Raw genomic sequence first — 16913 nt, 5'->3', positions numbered from 1 at the left:
CTAGGACAAAGCCAAGTCAACAGACTGGGGAGATTATCTCAGGCCAATCTGTCTGTCAGCTCCCTCCATGTACTACTTTAGTCATTAAACTGTGTATGTGAGTGTGGCCTAGTGAAACCATTGACATTTTAAATAAAATAATGCCCCTTGGAAGCAGCCCTATTTATGTCCATAATGGCAGCAATTAGTCTTTGCCCCTAATGTCATGCCAAGTCACTGTCAACCACAGTAACCTTGCAAGTGTCTATAAGTATTTCCTTACAGTGGCCTGAGTTGGGAGGCAGGTTCAAGAGTGATCCTGTGCTTCCAGCTGTCTTGACATGGCTGAAGCTCTCCTTGGCAGCAGGTTCCAGAGGATGGCTTTGGTGTCTAACCTCTTGGACTAAATGTTGAAGGGACCCATGTCTCCCATCAGGATAGACTTGTGGAGCCAGATGCCTGTCAGGAAAGACTCGAAAGTAGGCAGGCTCTAGGAATTCTGGCCTCGCTGAGGAGGAGAATTGCCACAGCTCCTGAGGATGTGCATAGGGGGTCTTAGGCATGGACAGTGGGTGCCAATTCATGGCCTTAGGACCATATTCATCCAAGCTGCTGCTACTGGTGCCATTTGCAGGAGATGTTTCTGGCTGTGGCTTTTTCCAAGAAGAGAGACACCATTGATTCGGGGGCATGCTGCTATCTGGAAAAGATGTAAACATTATGCTAAGCATTTTCCCAAATGTTAAATATAGAAGTAATTGATTATTTCTGCTTAATCTATAATATATTATACACACATGAATATATATATATAATTTATTTTTATTATTTGTGTACTAGAAAGAAGTGTGTGTACAAGTGCAGGAGAAGGGTCACAGCAAAGATCACAAAAATAACTTTCAGGAGTCAGTTCTTTCCTTTCTTGATGGGTTCCAGAGGTTGAGCTGAAGACATCAGACCTGCCCAGCAAGTGGTTTTACCCACTGAGCAATCCCACCAGCTTCACGGTATATTTTTTGACTTGAAGTAAACAAAAAATATATTTTTTTTAAAAACGCACACCAACCACAGTGTCCATAAATAGCTACTTCCCCTCTATATTTGTTTATATAAATCTTCAGACTGATTTTTGCTTAATTAAGATATAATGAATATCATTGAGCATATTGGCACGTGCCTAAATTTCATGCTCAGGAAACTGAGGCGGGAGGGTTGGCTTAAGTTCACGGCAAGTCTGAGTTCATAGTGAGTCTAAGAGAATTCTGGGCAACAGTGTAAGCATTGTCTCCAGAAACAAAAAAACAAACATCCTGCCAAACACAAGCTTTTTTCCAAGTTACTAATTTGAATGTCATCACTTCCTTACAAAAGATCTATGCACAAGCTTAAATCAAGAAAAAAAAAATAAGGTAAAAATTTAAGCATTCGTTATTTTGACTGAATCCAGAATGGCTACAGGAAGTTACGACATGATTTAGAGCAAGACAAAATGGAAGAGCATCCCATTTCAGGGTGTGGTACAGAATTTGTTTTATTTTGGTCAGGATCATTCTCTTTTGCTTCAGGAATAAGGTGGATTTTTAGTTCTTTTTACTAACGAAGTCTTTAATAGTATCAAGTTATTTGAGAGGAAAGCAGCACACAGCTAACATGAACAGTATCTTTCGAATGCCTGTATGCTGTTTTATCACCCAGCAGAATTGAAGTAAATCTTGCACTTGTGGGCAGCTCAGTAGTTTCCATTTGTAATCGTGTTACTGACACCTCAGTAGACAGCTTTGCATGTACATCTTTGCTGCCTCTGAGCCAATGGCCCCTTCCGGGATGACGTGTTTGGTTTGTGTTCGGTTGCTGGTAATGTTTAGCTCTACATTACAACTTCTATTTTAAATACAGCAAATGGGAGGACTCCCCAGAATGGTATAAAGAGACTAGTGCTTACCTTCATTGGTCTTTCCCACAACTCTAGGAACTGAAAGCTAATCTTAGACATGAAAAGGGTAAGACACTGGACCATAGTAGCTAACTCTATTGGGCTGGGAGGAAACTGAGCAGGAGCAATGAATGCTCAGTAGGAAAGTAGTTACTTGGTCCTCATCCTACAACAGCAGAATGGTTGGGGTGAACAGGTGACACCATTTCAACTTGTCAAATTCACGTGGACTGACTAATGGGGACAAGATCTCATTGAGTCCCGATTCTAATTGTACCTGGGAAATCGGCTGACTCTGAGATCTCAAATGTCTACCATAGCTTAGAACGTGAATGAATAGTTTCCCCAATCTCAGCATCCACTCAAGCAAGAGGCTGGAGGGAAAGCATACTGCCAGGTCAGAGGGAAAGATGCTGCTTAAAGCTTGGAGTCTCTCCTCTATCTAAGATAATGGAGAAGTGGGCAAGGAGGAGGACCATGACTGATGACAAAGAAGAATCGGTTAGCATTGGTCTGCCCGAGATAATGGTTTCCTTTTCTTCCACAGACACTTTCCAGTTCTCCTGAAGCTTCACTTTGACTGAATTTTTGTATAAAATGAAAAAACTATCAGAGGCTGATACACTGTTGTTAGGGTGTCTCTATTCATGGTAGCTTTGCCTGGAATACAGATAGTAAATGTAAAGAAGCCAGATCACACAAGGCACAGGCATTCAACTCAATATCTCCCATCACTCATAATGAACAATGGCCACAGTTGGCCCTTTTAATGAAATTGAAGTCAGGGAAACATATTGGGATATATTCCTAGGGGTAAATGTTACTTTTGAAAGTTGATATTTCTAGCTACTTGTAAGTCAGGGCACTGTGTGCCCTGAAACAGAATGATTAAGCTGAATTCATATAATCAGGGTCCATGTTTCATATTTAATGGGAGTACTGCATGTCCTAAGCACAAATGATAAACATAGCTTAGTCCTTGACAACTGGGAAGCTTTTGTCTGTACTGGCTTTACAGATCTCATACATATGCCTGAGGTACACACTGGACATCTGAGAAGTGGAAAGCAGGGACACAGGGGGCTCTGAATATTTCAATTAACTGTTTTTGTTCCACTTAAGGAGAGTTATGTAGTATACCATTGTCCAATGTCCCATGTAGTCACTTGGTGCACCATGGTACCCTGAAGTTGGACCACCACAATGGTTGTGTGTGTCCTGAGAAACCACTTTTTCTAGACCAGGCTTGGATGCTTGTGGCCCATGGGGTGCAGACCCTGCATTGGGTGAGCTACTCTTTCTCAGACTTCTTGGTAAACTACATTTATAGCAATGTTCATCTGTGGCCATAGGGTGGAACCTTAAACCATGCCTTAGACTGTCTCAAGGTTGCTGTTGCAATGACAGTCTTACCCTCCCAATTCCCTCTTGGTGCATGGGCAAGAAAGCCCAAGCAGTGCTCTCTCAAGTCCAAAATGACAGGAATGGCTGGAAAGTATTTGAACACTTGGGTTCAGGGTTTTTATTTCTGTATTGGACTCAGGGATTTTTATTTCAGTAAGAACATAGATGGCTTCCACCCCATATACACCAACTGTAAGCATCTAGACTCTTCCTCTAGAATTCCTGTGGCTCATTGGTTCTAAGATCAGGAATGTCCAGAAAGTCAGAAACTCTACTCTTCCCTCCTCCCAAGAACGTCCAGAAACACCAGCATTCCCACCCATGCACACTTTTGCAACCCCTAGAACCTACTAGAAGTCCTTTCTTCTACCATAAAGTTAGCAGTCACATCAGGGAATGATCCTGCCTCTGTGTTTGGATGGAAGCTCAGACCTCCTAATCTGGGCACACAAACTCTAACAACATCCACTCAGAAATATGAATCTTCAATCTACAGTTTGCCATGTTACTCTCTATGGCTGTAACCTGCTTGTTTTCTTCACACAAGTAGTTACATCATTCATTCATTCGTTCATTCACTCACTCCCTATTGTTCTTTCCTAATACCCAGTATGCATAGGGTTAGTTTATTTCTCCTCTCCACCAAGATATTCCTGAGAATTCTCACCATACCTTGCACATAGCATGTCCTAGCTACATATTCCAATGAATGCACTCTCATATATTCAGTTACAATTATTAGAACATATGAATATGCACAAACACACATATGTAATTGCAAAAATATACATATACTCATAAATGTATGTGTGCACATACAAATAACATGAATATGCGCGCATACACACACACACACACACACACACACACACACACACACACTTCCTCACTGAACTACTTTAAGGTTAGCAGGGAACTTGGCACTTTCATACATTATTGAAGTTGAAGGAATAACAGATTGGCATAAACATCCCTGGTGAACAATTTTTATACACACATGCACACACACAAACCCACCTCTACAACTTATGCAACCTCTTGACATGGCTTTTTTTAAATTCTTTTTGCTGTTACAAGAAACCTGAGGCGGTGTAATCTCCAAAGAGGCAGGCAGATTATTCAAACTCTGGCACTGACACCCTAGAGAATAATCTCATTTCAGAACTGATCACATGGGGACAGGAAGCCAGGGAGCACTTCAGGGGTCAGGATTGTTCTTTTATTCCAACTCACTGTCTTGAGCATTGACAGGTAACACAGAATCTCAGAATCACTTTAATCCCTCTGAGAGGAGAGACCCAGCTCTTAAAGATCTTACTGTCTCTCACATCAGCACACTGAAACTTTACCGGGGACATATTCGGTGTATAACCAAACTACAGGCTTGGTTATTCCATCACCCACAGTTTAAAGATACAATCAAAGATACAAGCAAAAATTTAGCTGCAAGGATGCCTAAAGTGATGTGAAAGGTTAACAATAATCTAGATGTTAGAAAATTAATAAATGTCATCTATCTAAAAAGTGATGCTCTTGAAGTATAAAATAAAATCATCCAAACCTCACTGATCCCGGCCCACAGCTCCCTGCTCCCAAACCCTGTGGGGGAGAGAGCTCATCGCCCAGACATGTGGGCAATCATGAGACTGCAGGGCAGGAGAGACCACCACTTCTGCCCACCTTTGCCCACATCCCTGGCCCAAGAGGAAACTGTATAGGGCCTCTAGGAACAGGAAGATTGGGGCAGTCAAGCTGCAAGAACCCTGCAGTACAGACTGCGCCCGGATCTGAACAGACCCGGTCAAACAACTTCCTGCACCCAAATCCCATGGGAGGGAGAGCTAGACCTTCAGAGGGGCAGACACACCTGGGAAACCAGAGGAGAATACTCTATGCCCACATTTCTGACTCTAGAGGAAAACGCCTAACGTCATCAGGACCCCCCTATGCACAGGGACCCAGAAGTAGGGGCAGGCCATTCTGGTTGCTGCCCTCATGGAGAACTGAAACCAAGCCCTGAGGAGCAACTTCAGGCCCGAGACCAGAGGTAAGACCAACTTTTCTGCTCCAAGTGACCTGCCTGGTGGACTCATGACACAAGCCCACAGGAACAGCTGAAAGCCAGTGGACAGGAATGACAACATGCCCAAAAGCAGAACACTCTGTTCCTATAACTGACTGAGAGAAAACAGGAAAACAGGTCTACAGCACTCCTTACACACAGAACTATAGGACGGTCAAGCCACTCTAAGAAATAGCAGAACAAGGTAAGACCAGAGACAACTTGATGGCAAGAGGCAAGCGCAGGAACCCAAGCATCAGAAACCAAGACTACATGGCGTCATCGGAGCCCAATACTCCCACCAAAGCAAACACACCAGAAGAGCAAGATCTAGATTTTAAATCACATTTGAAGATGAAGATGGAGGACTTCAACAAAGACATAAAGAACTCCCTTAGAGAAATGCAGGAAAACACAAGTAAACAAGTAGAAGCCCTTAGAGAGGAAACACAAAAGTCCCTGAAAGAATTACAGGAAAACACAATCAAACAGGTGAAGGAATTGAAAATGAAAATAGAAACAATAAAGAAAGCACAAAGGGAGACAACTCTGGATATAGAAAACCAAAGGAAGAGACAAGGAGCCATAGATACAAGCATCGCCAATAGAATACAAGAGATAGAAGAGAATCTCAGGAGCAGAAGATTCCATAGAAATCATCGACACAACTGTCAAAGATAATGTAAAATGGAAAAAGGTACTGGTCCAAAACATACAGGAAATCCAGGACTCAATGAGAAGATCAAACCTAAGGATAATAGGTATAGAAGACAGTGAAGACTCCCAGCTCAAAGGACCAGTAAATATCTTCAACAAAATCATAGAAGAAAAATTCCCTAACCTAAAGAAAGAGATGCCCATAAACATGCAAGAAGCCTACAGAACTCCAAATAGATTGGACCACAAAAGAAACTTCCTCCCATCATACAATAGTCAAAAGACCAAATGCACAAAACAAAGAAAGAATATTAAAAGCAGTAAGGGAAAAAGGTCAAGTAACACATAAAGGCAGACCTATCAGAATCACACCAGACTATTCGCCAGAAACTATGAAAGCCAGAAGGTCCTGGACAGATGTCATACAGACCCTAAGAGAACACAAATGCCAGCCCAGGTTACTGTATCCTGCAAAACTCTCAATTAACATAGATGGAGAAACCAAGATATTCCATGACAAAACCAAATTTACACAATATCTTTCTACAAATCCAGCGCTACAAAGGATAATAAATGGTAAAGCCCAACATAGGGAGGCAAGCTACACCCTAGAAATAGCAAGAAACTAAACATCTTGGCCACAAAACAAAGAAAAGCACACAAACATAACCTCACATCCAAATATGAATATAACAGGAAGCAATAATCACTATTCCTTAATATCTCTCAACATCAATGGTCTCAACTCCCCAATAAAAAAGACATAGATTAACAAACTGGATACACAATGAGGACCCTGCATTCTGCTGTCTACAGGAAACACACCTCAGAGACAAAGACAGACACTACCTCAGAGTGAAAGGCTGGAAAACAACTTTCCAAGCAAATGGTTGGAAGAAGCAAGCTGGAGTAGCCATTCAATGTTGAATAAATCTATTTTCAACTAAAAGTCATCAAAAAAGATAAGGAAGGACACTTCACATTATTCATCAAAGGAAAAATCCACAAAGATGAACTCTCAATCCTAAATATCTATGCCCCAAATACAAGGGCACCTACATACGTAAAAGAAACCTTACTAAAGCTCAAAACACATATTGAACCTCACACAATAATAGTAGGAGATTTCAGCACCCCACTCTCATCAATGGACAGATCATGGAAACAGAAATTAAATAGAGACGTAGACAGACTAAGAGAAGTCATGAACCAAATGGACTTAACAGATATTTATAGAATATTCTATCCTAAAGCAAAAGGATATACCTTCTTCTCAGCTCCTCATGGTACTTTCTCCAAAATTGACCATATAATTGGTCAAAAAACGGGCCTCAACAGGTACAGAAAGATAGAAATAATCCCATGCTTGCTATCAGACCACCACAGCCTAAAGCTGGACTTCAATAACAATAAGGAAAGAACGCCCACATATACATGGAAGTTAAAAAGTGCTCTACTCAATGATAACCTGGTCAAGGAAGAAATAAAGAAAGAAATGAAAGACTTTTTAGAATTTAATGAAAATGAAGGTACAACATACCCAAACTTATGGGACACAATGAAAGCTGTGCTAAGAGGAAAACTCATAGCGCTGAGTGCCTGCAGAAAGAAACAGGAAAGAGCATATGTCAGCAGCTTGACATCACACCTAAAAGCTCTAGAACAAAAAGAAGCAAATACACACAGGAGGAGTAGAAGGCAGGAAATAATCAAACTCAGAGCAGAAATCAACCACATAGAAACAAAAAGGACTATACAAAGAATCAACAGAACCAAAAGTTGGTTCTTTGACAAAGTCAACAAAACAGATAAACCCTTAGCCAGATTAATCAGAGGACACAGAGAGTGTGTCCAAATTAACAAAATAAAAAGTGAAAAGGGAGACATAACAACAGAATCAGAGGAAATTCAAAAAATCATCAGATCCTACTACAAAAGCCCATATTCAACAAAACTTGAAAATCTGCAGGAAATGGACAATTTCCTAGATAGATACTAGGTAACAAAGTTAAAGCAGGAACAGATAAACCATTTAAACAACCCCATAACTCCTAAAGAAATAGAAGCAGTCATTAAAAGCCTCCCAACAAAATAGAGCCCAGGTCCAGAGGGGTTTAGTGCAGAATTCTATCAGACCTTCATAGAAGACCTCATACCAATACTATCCAAACTATTCCACAAAATTCGAACAAATGGAGGGCTACTGAATTCCTTCTATGAAGCCACAATTACTCTTATACCTAAATTACACAAAGACCCAACAAAGAAAGAGAACTTCAGACCAATTTTCCTTATGAATATCGATGCAAAAATACTCAATAAAATTCTTGCAAACCTGAATCCAAGAGCACATCAAAACGATCATCCACCATGATCAAGTAGGCTTCATCCCAGGGATGCAGGGATGGTTTAATACACGGAAAACCATCAACGTGATCCACTATATAAACAAACTGAAAGATAAAAACCCCATGATCATTTCATTAGATGCTGAGAAAGCATTTGACAAAATTCAACACCCCTTCATGATAAAAGTCCTGGAAAGAACAGGAATTCAAGGCCCATACCTAAACATAGTAAAAGCCATATATAGCAAACCAGTAGCTAACATTAAACTAAATGGAGAGTAACTTGAAGCAATCGCACTAAAGTCAGGGACTAGACAAGGCTGCCCTCTCTCCCTACTTATTCAATATAGTTCTCAAAGTCCTAGCCAGAGCAATCAGACAACAAAAGGAGATCAAAGGGATACAGATTGGAAAGGAAGAAGTCAAAATATCACTATTTGCAGATGATATGACAGTATATTTAAGTGAGCCCTAAAGTTCCACCAGAGAACTAATAAACCTGATAAACACCTTCAGCAAAGTGGCTGAGTATAAAATTAACTCAAATAAATCAGTAGCCTTCCTCTACACAAAAGAGAAACAAGCCGAGAAAGAAATTAGGGAAACGACACCCTTCATAATAGTCCCAAATAATATAAACTATCTCGGTGTGACTTTAACCAAGCAAGTGGAAGATCTGTATGATAAGAACTTCAAACCTCTGAAAAAAGAAATTGAAGAAGATCTCAGAAGATGGAAAGATCTCCCATGGTCATGGATTGGCAGGATTAATATATTAAAAATGACCATTTTACCAAAAGCGATCTATAGATTCAATGCAATCCCCATCAAAATTCCAATCCAATTCTTCATAGAGTTAGACAGAACAATTTGGAAATTCATCTGGAATAACAAAAAACCCAGGATAGCTAAAACTATCCTCAACAATAAAAGGACTTCAGGGGGAATCACTATCCCTGAACTCAAGCAGCATTACAGAGCAATAGTGATAAAAACTGTATGGTATTGGTACAGAGACAGGCAGATAGACCAGTGGAATAGAATTGAAGACCCAGAAATAAACCCATACACCTATGGTCATTTGATTTTTGACAATGGATCCAAAACCATCCAATGGAAAAAAGATAGCATTTTCAGCAAATGGTGCTGGTTCAACTGGAGGTCAGCATGTAGTAAAATGCAGATCGATCCATGCTTATCACCCTGTACAAAGCTTCAGTCTAAGGACCTCCACATCAATCCAGATACACTCAAACTAATAGAAGAAAAAGTGGGAAAGAATCTCGAACACATGGGCACTGGAGAAAGTTTCCTGAACAAAACACCAATGGCTTATGCTCTAAGATCAAGAATCGACAAATGGGATCTCATAAAACTGCAAAGCTTCTGTAAGGCAAAGGACACTGTGGTTAGGACAAAACGACAACCAACAGATTGGGAAAAGATCTTTACCAATCCTACAACAGATAGAGGGCTTATATCCAAAATATACAAAGAACTCAAGTAGTTAGACCACAGGGAGACAAATAACCCTATTAAAAAATGGGGTTCAGTGCTGAACAAAGAATTCACAGCTGAGGAATGCCGAATGGCTGAGAAACACCTAAAGAAATTTTCAACATCTTTAGTCATAAGGGAAATGCAAATCAAAACAACCCTGAGATTCCACCTCACACCAGTCAGAATGGCTAAGATCAAAAACTCTGGCGACAGCAAATGCTGGCGAGGATGTGGAGAAAGAGGAACACTCCTCCATTGTTGGTGGGATTGCAGACTGGTACAACCATTCTGGAAATCAGTTTGGAGGTTCCTCAGAAAATTGGACATTGAACTACCTGAGGACCCAGCTATACCTCTCTTGGGCATATACCCAAAAGATGTCCCAACATGTAAAAAAGACACGTGCTCCACTGTGTTCATAACAGCCTTATTTATAATAGCCAGAAGCTGGAAAGAACCCAGATGCCCTTCAACAGAGGAATGGATACAGAAAATGTGGTACATCTACACAATGGAATACTACTCAGCTATCAAAAACTTTATGAAATTCATAGGCAAATGGATGGAACTGGAAAATATCATCCTGAATGAGGTAACCCAATCACAGAAAAACACACATGGTATGTACTCATTGATAAGTGGATATTATCCCAAATGCTCGAATTACCCTAGATGCACAGAACACATGAAACTCAAGAAGGATGAACAAAATGTAGATGCTTCACTCCTTCTTTAAAAGAGGAACAAGAATATCCTTGGGAGGGGATAGAGAGGCAAAGTTTAGAGCAGAGACTGAAGGAATGGCCATTCAGAGCCTGCCCCACATGTGGCCCATACATATATAGACACCAAACTAGATAAGATGGATGAAGCAAAGAAGTGCAGGCTGACAGGACCCGAATGTAGATCTCTCCTGAGAGACACACCCAGAATACAGGAAATACATAGGCGAATGCCAGCAGCAAACCACTGAACTGAGAACGGAACCCCCTTTGAAGGAATCAGAGAAAGGACTGAAAGAGCTTGAAGGGGCTCGAGAACCCATATGAACAACAATGCCAACCAACCAGAGCTTCCAGGGACTAAGCCACTACCCAAAGACTATACATGGACTGACCCTGGGCTCCAACCTCATAGGTAGCAATGAATAGCCTAGTAAGGGCACCTGTCGAAAGGGAAGCCCTTGATCCTGCCAAGGCTGGACCCCCAGTGATTGGGATGCTTCCGGGGAGGGTGGTCATGGGGCGGAAGATGGGGAGGGGAACACCCATATAGAAGGGGAGGGGGAGGGGTAAGGGTGATGTTGACCTGGAAACCAGGAAAGGGAATAACATTTGAAATGTAAATAAGAAATAACCAATTTAATAAAATGGGAAAAAATAAATAAAATAAAATCATAGAATATGTAACAACACAAAGATGTATCATTCTGATTATTGTCAAATAAAATATAGATTACAACCTATTATATGCAAAGTGGTTCTGTATAAAAACTGAAGTGTGTGCATTTGTGTTTTCTAAATTTTCAAAAGGTGCAGATTATTTTCAAGGCAACGAAAACCAGTTTTTTAAAAAATATTCTCACTATTTTTCCCAGGTTGGCCATGAACTAGTCTCAAACAATCCTCCTGCCTCGTCTTCTTGAGTACCTGTGACTATAGGCAAACTTCACTACATCAAACTAAGTTATTTTTAAATCCTAAAACATTTTTAAAATTACTTGACTTGTAGATATCCAAAATATGAATCACAGCTGTGAAGATAAATATATAATTGACTGTTTTTCTCTGACTCTTTTTTTCCCTCCTCCTTCTTTTCTCCCCATCTTTCTCCTCCTCTTTCCTTCTTCTTTCTCTTCCATTGTCTTTAGAACTACAGCATTATCACCCCATATAACAAGACACTTTCTTTGAAATACATGCACACCACATACATCGATGCATAATCACATGCACACTCACATGCACACCCTACAGCAGGAAAGTATGTCGACTTTTGGCCACCACAGTGTACACATATTGACTTTGCACTCTCTATCCATGTGGCTGGTGTCCCTCCATGTTTTATTCGCCCCCAAAACAAAAATGCATGCTATTTGAACTAACTACTGACAAAATCATACCACAGTTGGAGGATTAACTTAGCGAGACAATTCTATTCTGGGACAGCAAGGAGACCTGCTCAGATCTATCTTCTCCTTCATAGTAACTGCCCCCAGGCACCTAGATTCTGATTTCTAGATGCCAAGGTTCATTTTCCTAACTGACAGAGATGTAAAACATGTGTTGGTATCTTCAGGCACAGGGTATCTAACCTTTGTGGTAAGATTGACAGGTGTCTAGAGTATGCAGCTTAGTTTCCTCACCATTAATATGGGAACAGGAATCGATAGGTAGTGTAAAGGTGCAATACAATATTCCAGCAAAGAACCTTCACATGATCACACACACACACACACACAGACACACACACACACACACACACACACACACACACACACACACTGTAAAGGTGCAATACAATATTCCAGCAAAGAACCTTCACACGATCACAGACACACACACACACACACACACACACACACACACACACACACACACACACACACAGAGAGGGGGGGTAAGCATCATGCATTTGGGTAGCTTGTCTTTAAGAATAAAAAAAAGAACTTCTCCCCACAGAGCCTACCCAGGGCTCAAACTCACAGTCATCCTTCCTCAGTCTTCCCGGTGCTGGGATTGCTGGCGTGTCCGCTACAGTCAGCCTGCTTATCTTTGAAGAATAGCTAAATGGTGGCTGATTTGGAGGAATACAGGAAAGCAATTGTTTTGGTGTGGTATCTGGTACCTCACAGAAGCTAGGGACATACATATGCACAAGTCCCTTACTCTCATTAGAAAGGAAGCAGGTAGCAGGACTGTATTTCACATAGATATCCTCCACAAGATAAAAACATGGTTTCTTTCCAATCCCACTAACAGTACCAGATAGGAAGCCTTTGAAAATGTCTGTGGGGAAACTGATCTTCTCCTAGCATCCCTTGGGCATGTTTACTAGGTATATGGAAGTACTTGGGACTTGTGCTAAGAGGAGGAGAACAGGGAAAACATGGGTTAAGATAAGGCCCATGAGCACCAGGACCACACCCTGCCTCAAGACATCACATCTATTGAAGCTTCACCAGGGACTGACTCTGAAGTCACCAATGTCCTCTAAAAGGGGAGATAACTCGGACTTGGGGAAAGAAGCCAGGATATTTAGTGGCATTCCCATATAGGTCTCTATGTTTGGACCTTGCATAATTGGCTTAACAGAGTGCCTTTAGAATGTGGGCAAATCTCATATGGTTGACTGTGAATGAGGGTCTGTTCTCTGCCTGACTGAACTGAGGCTGGACTGCCTGAGGTTGGTCTGAAGGGGTTAACAGAATGCTAAGCAGCAGTCAGTAATGAAAGGTTGCTTCATAGATTCCCACCATGTCTGAGGCTGGCGGTGTGTCATATAATACCACCAATGAGAACATCTACTGTCCTGGACTTCTTTCATGGGGCCCTCCCTTGAGGTAACCAAGCTTAGTAGAAACCGGACTCCTGTGATAAGGAAGGCCTTGAGAGAGACAGTCTTTCCTTCAGTTGCTCAGTCAGCTGATGGAATATTTGTTTAGCCCAAATCCAAATGAGAAAAACGTGTAGGGGGTCTATAAGATTGTCATGAGGAACGTGTAATTAATATCCATAAAGCTAACGGAGAAGAAAACCCCCACCTCTCTCTGGCATGTGGAAACTGGTTTGCCCAAGGAACAAGGCTAGGCCCAAGCTCCCCCTAGTAGGCAGCAGCTCCCCAGACAAAACACGGCAAGGCCACAGGCCAAGAAAACACTAGAACAGTCACACAACAAAGTTTCATACAACACAAAAGCTCATGGGAAGGGGCCCGATACTCTCTAGCCCTAATGTTTTAAATGCAGGCTATCATATCCATAATATCTAATTTAGAACACCATGTCATACTTGTTTGACACCATCCCTACAAATTGTGTCACATTGCCACCTTGCATTATCCCACTGATGTCTCAAAAACACCTTATAGCTCGATAATTGTCAATTCTAGCATTGAGGAAATAGGTGCAGTCAGATGAAGTTCTGAGAAAGGGGGTAGTCACCAGGCTAATTGCTAAGGCTACAGATCCAAAAGTAACCCTTCTCTGTGCTGACTTTATCTAAGGAGTCAGTGGGACATGTGTCCTCTGAAACTCCCATTGGATCTTAATCTCTCTTGTGAGGTACTAAGAGGGTCAAACTGTAGTTAGTCTCTTGAAATACAGGAGGGCCCTTTGGGGAATGACTAGGGATTTGATAATGACATCAAAATCGGTATTACATGTGGCTTTATGGCAAGAAGGAGAGTAGCCAGATAATATGCATAATTTCCTATGTGATGTGACACTGCCTTGAGTCTCTGTCAATATTATTATTATTATTATTTTTCCCCCCAGAGCTGAGGACCGAACCCAGGGCCTTGCGCTTGCTAGGCAAGCACTCTACCACTGAGCTAAATCCCCAACCGGGTCTCTGTCAATAAGAAGGCACTAACAGAAGTAGGCCCTTGGATGACAACTCTGTACCAAAAAAGTCTTTTCTTCTTTTTGAAACAAGGTCTCATGTATTCCTAGGCTGGCCTTGAACTCCTTATGTAGTTGAGAGTGTCCTTGAACTCCTGGTCTTCCTGCCTCCATGTTCCACATGCTAGGATTATAAACATGTGACATCGAGTTCATGCAGTGCTGAAGCTCAAATCCAAGCATGCTAGACAACTATGCTACCAACCAAACCACACCCCCATTTTCTTTGCAGCATGACCAGTGTGTGTTATTACGCTATGCTCCAAATCGGTTCCATTCACCCAAGTACTGAGTGACTTCCATGAGTCAGGAATTATGGGAAGTAGTTGGGAAACAACACCAGATTGAGTATCCACTGCTGTATGTTCTTCCACATCATTCTAATCACATCAGTTACCCAGCAAATTAACTTCTAGGAAAAAGGTAAATTCTGCTAAGGTCAGCTCATCAGGTACACACAGATCTACTCCTGAAGAATAAATCAGGATGATGGAATCTACAAACAGATGTCCTTGCCTATAGACAGGGGCTTCGCGTGTCTACTTTACATAAATCTCCCCCATTTAGTGGTCCATAATCCTCTTATGAAACAAGCCATGTGTGTGTGGCCACAGAAATAGTGAACGCCTGAAAACATTTAGTCCCTAGTCTGCATATACACGTCAGGAATGTAGCCGGGAGCCAAACTCACTGCCTAATGGCACCAGGCACAGAGGCCACAATGTCTAGAGTCCATGGAATACTTTTACAAGTCCAGACATTTTTATTTTAAAACCAAGACTTTATAAAACTGATTTTATGGAACTCTGCATTTTTTGTGGAGGAAGGGATCCATGAAGGCAAAAGTGTCTAAGGGCTGTGAAAGGCATATATACTATGGCCCCTGCTCCATGTCCATGGCTTCCTCCCCCAAACCTGAGTGTTTTAATTACACATTGTGACACAGCTCTTTTGAGCAATAGATACCCCCATCCTCATGAGGGGTGGGAGAAGCATGTGGCAAGACTCCTCCCATCCACTATTGACTGGCAGGAGGCTGGGGCACCCCTTATTGAAGATCTTTCTGTGTTCTTACCCTCCAGCCAATCGTAATAATACCACTGATACGCAGCTCAAAGTGGACCATGGTAGAGCTCTTACTGTGTGCAGAGCCACAAACTCGGCCTGTTAAACAGTCATGGAAACAGTGACACAGGTGGGCTCAGTTGACTAAGAACTGTCCATTTTACCTTAACTGTCTTAAGAAGTGCTGCGGTTTCTCGGTAAACAGTGATTTGCCTTTACCATGCACACATACCCAAGAACCTGGAATACGTCAAAGAACTGATCTTTCAGTGAAAGATTCCTCCTTCCCAATGTGCTCACCATTCTTGAGGATCACATTTTCACTGTGGCTTGAGGAACTCAGTTCCTGGGGCCTCTTGAGGTTACTCAGAGCTCTGGAGAAGTGCTCGTCCACCACGCTGCTGATGTCCCCTTGAAAGTAGGTGAAAAGGACACACCGGGCATTCCACTCCGTCTTTATCGGTTTTTGCCTGCTTTTAGGCATCTGGACACCATTCTTCTTCACTTCTTCCATTGTCAGTGAATGACACAGGTGATGATAGCTGTCAACCAAATGAAAAATATCCTTGGTCCTATTTTACCAAGTGGCTCGGTTAGTTTAGTTAAATGGCATTAATTTCTTCCTCCCTTCCTTCCTCCCTTCCTCCCTCCCTCCCTCCCTCCCTCCCTCCCTTCCTTTCTTTCTTTCTTAATTAACCCAAGTGAGTTTCAGAAGGAAATTTTATACAGGTGAATAACGTACTTTGACTATGTCGCCCCCATTCTTAAGGACAGTTTGCTACTATAAGTACAGGGCCTCACTGGATCCCACAAGGAGTCACAGGGTTCTTGAAAAACAAACAGGCCTAATATAATCAGGGTTCAGAAAACAACGTTTCAAAGCGCAGCCACACACTGAGAGTGGCCTTCTCTTACAAAAGGATTGTCAAACAGTAGACTATACAATAGCCAGGAAAGAGGTGTCAGAACACTGAGGTCAAATAACAGAAGTAAGTCCTTCCCAGATACAAGGTCAGTTCGGAGCCACCTCAGGCGGATTCTCTAGAGGGCTTGGCTAAACAATCAAGGGTGATACTGTCTCCCAGCACTTCTTTCCAGTCTGACCACTTCCATGCAAGCTTGTAAATCACATGAAAGCTTCAAGGACCTTTCAATGTCCTATGCTGCAGGAGACTGTCCTTCACAGAAGCCACTCCATCTTAGAGTCCAGTGATTACAGCAACACCAGCTCTGAGGTCTTCAGAAACACATATTCATAACAATAAAAATGATTTCCAAACTCCATTTCTATGGTAGTACACTATAGCCACATTCCGTTCACTGCTCGCCAACTGTTTGCTGAGC

At 41.8% G+C, this 16913-nt stretch overlaps 1 protein-coding gene across 1 annotated transcript; it reads right to left on the bottom strand.

The window, feature by feature from the left end:
* Positions 1 to 203: 203 nt before the first annotated feature.
* Positions 204 to 16083, bottom strand: Vgll1 (vestigial like family member 1). The gene is made up of 2 exons (XM_032889496.1): positions 15870 to 16083; positions 204 to 679 (listed from the first exon to the last, which is right to left on the bottom strand). The coding sequence occupies exons 1-2, from the start codon at positions 16081 to 16083 to the stop codon at positions 204 to 206; spliced, it is 690 nt and encodes a 229-aa protein (XP_032745387.1).
* Positions 16084 to 16913: the final 830 nt, after the last annotated feature.

The sequence above is a fragment of the Rattus rattus genome, chromosome X (assembly GCF_011064425.1).
Source record: "Rattus rattus isolate New Zealand chromosome X, Rrattus_CSIRO_v1, whole genome shotgun sequence".
NCBI classification, from domain to species: domain Eukaryota; kingdom Metazoa; phylum Chordata; class Mammalia; order Rodentia; family Muridae; genus Rattus; species Rattus rattus.
Note: the sequence above shows the minus strand (reverse complement) of the source record. Positions and strands in the feature narration are given on the sequence as shown.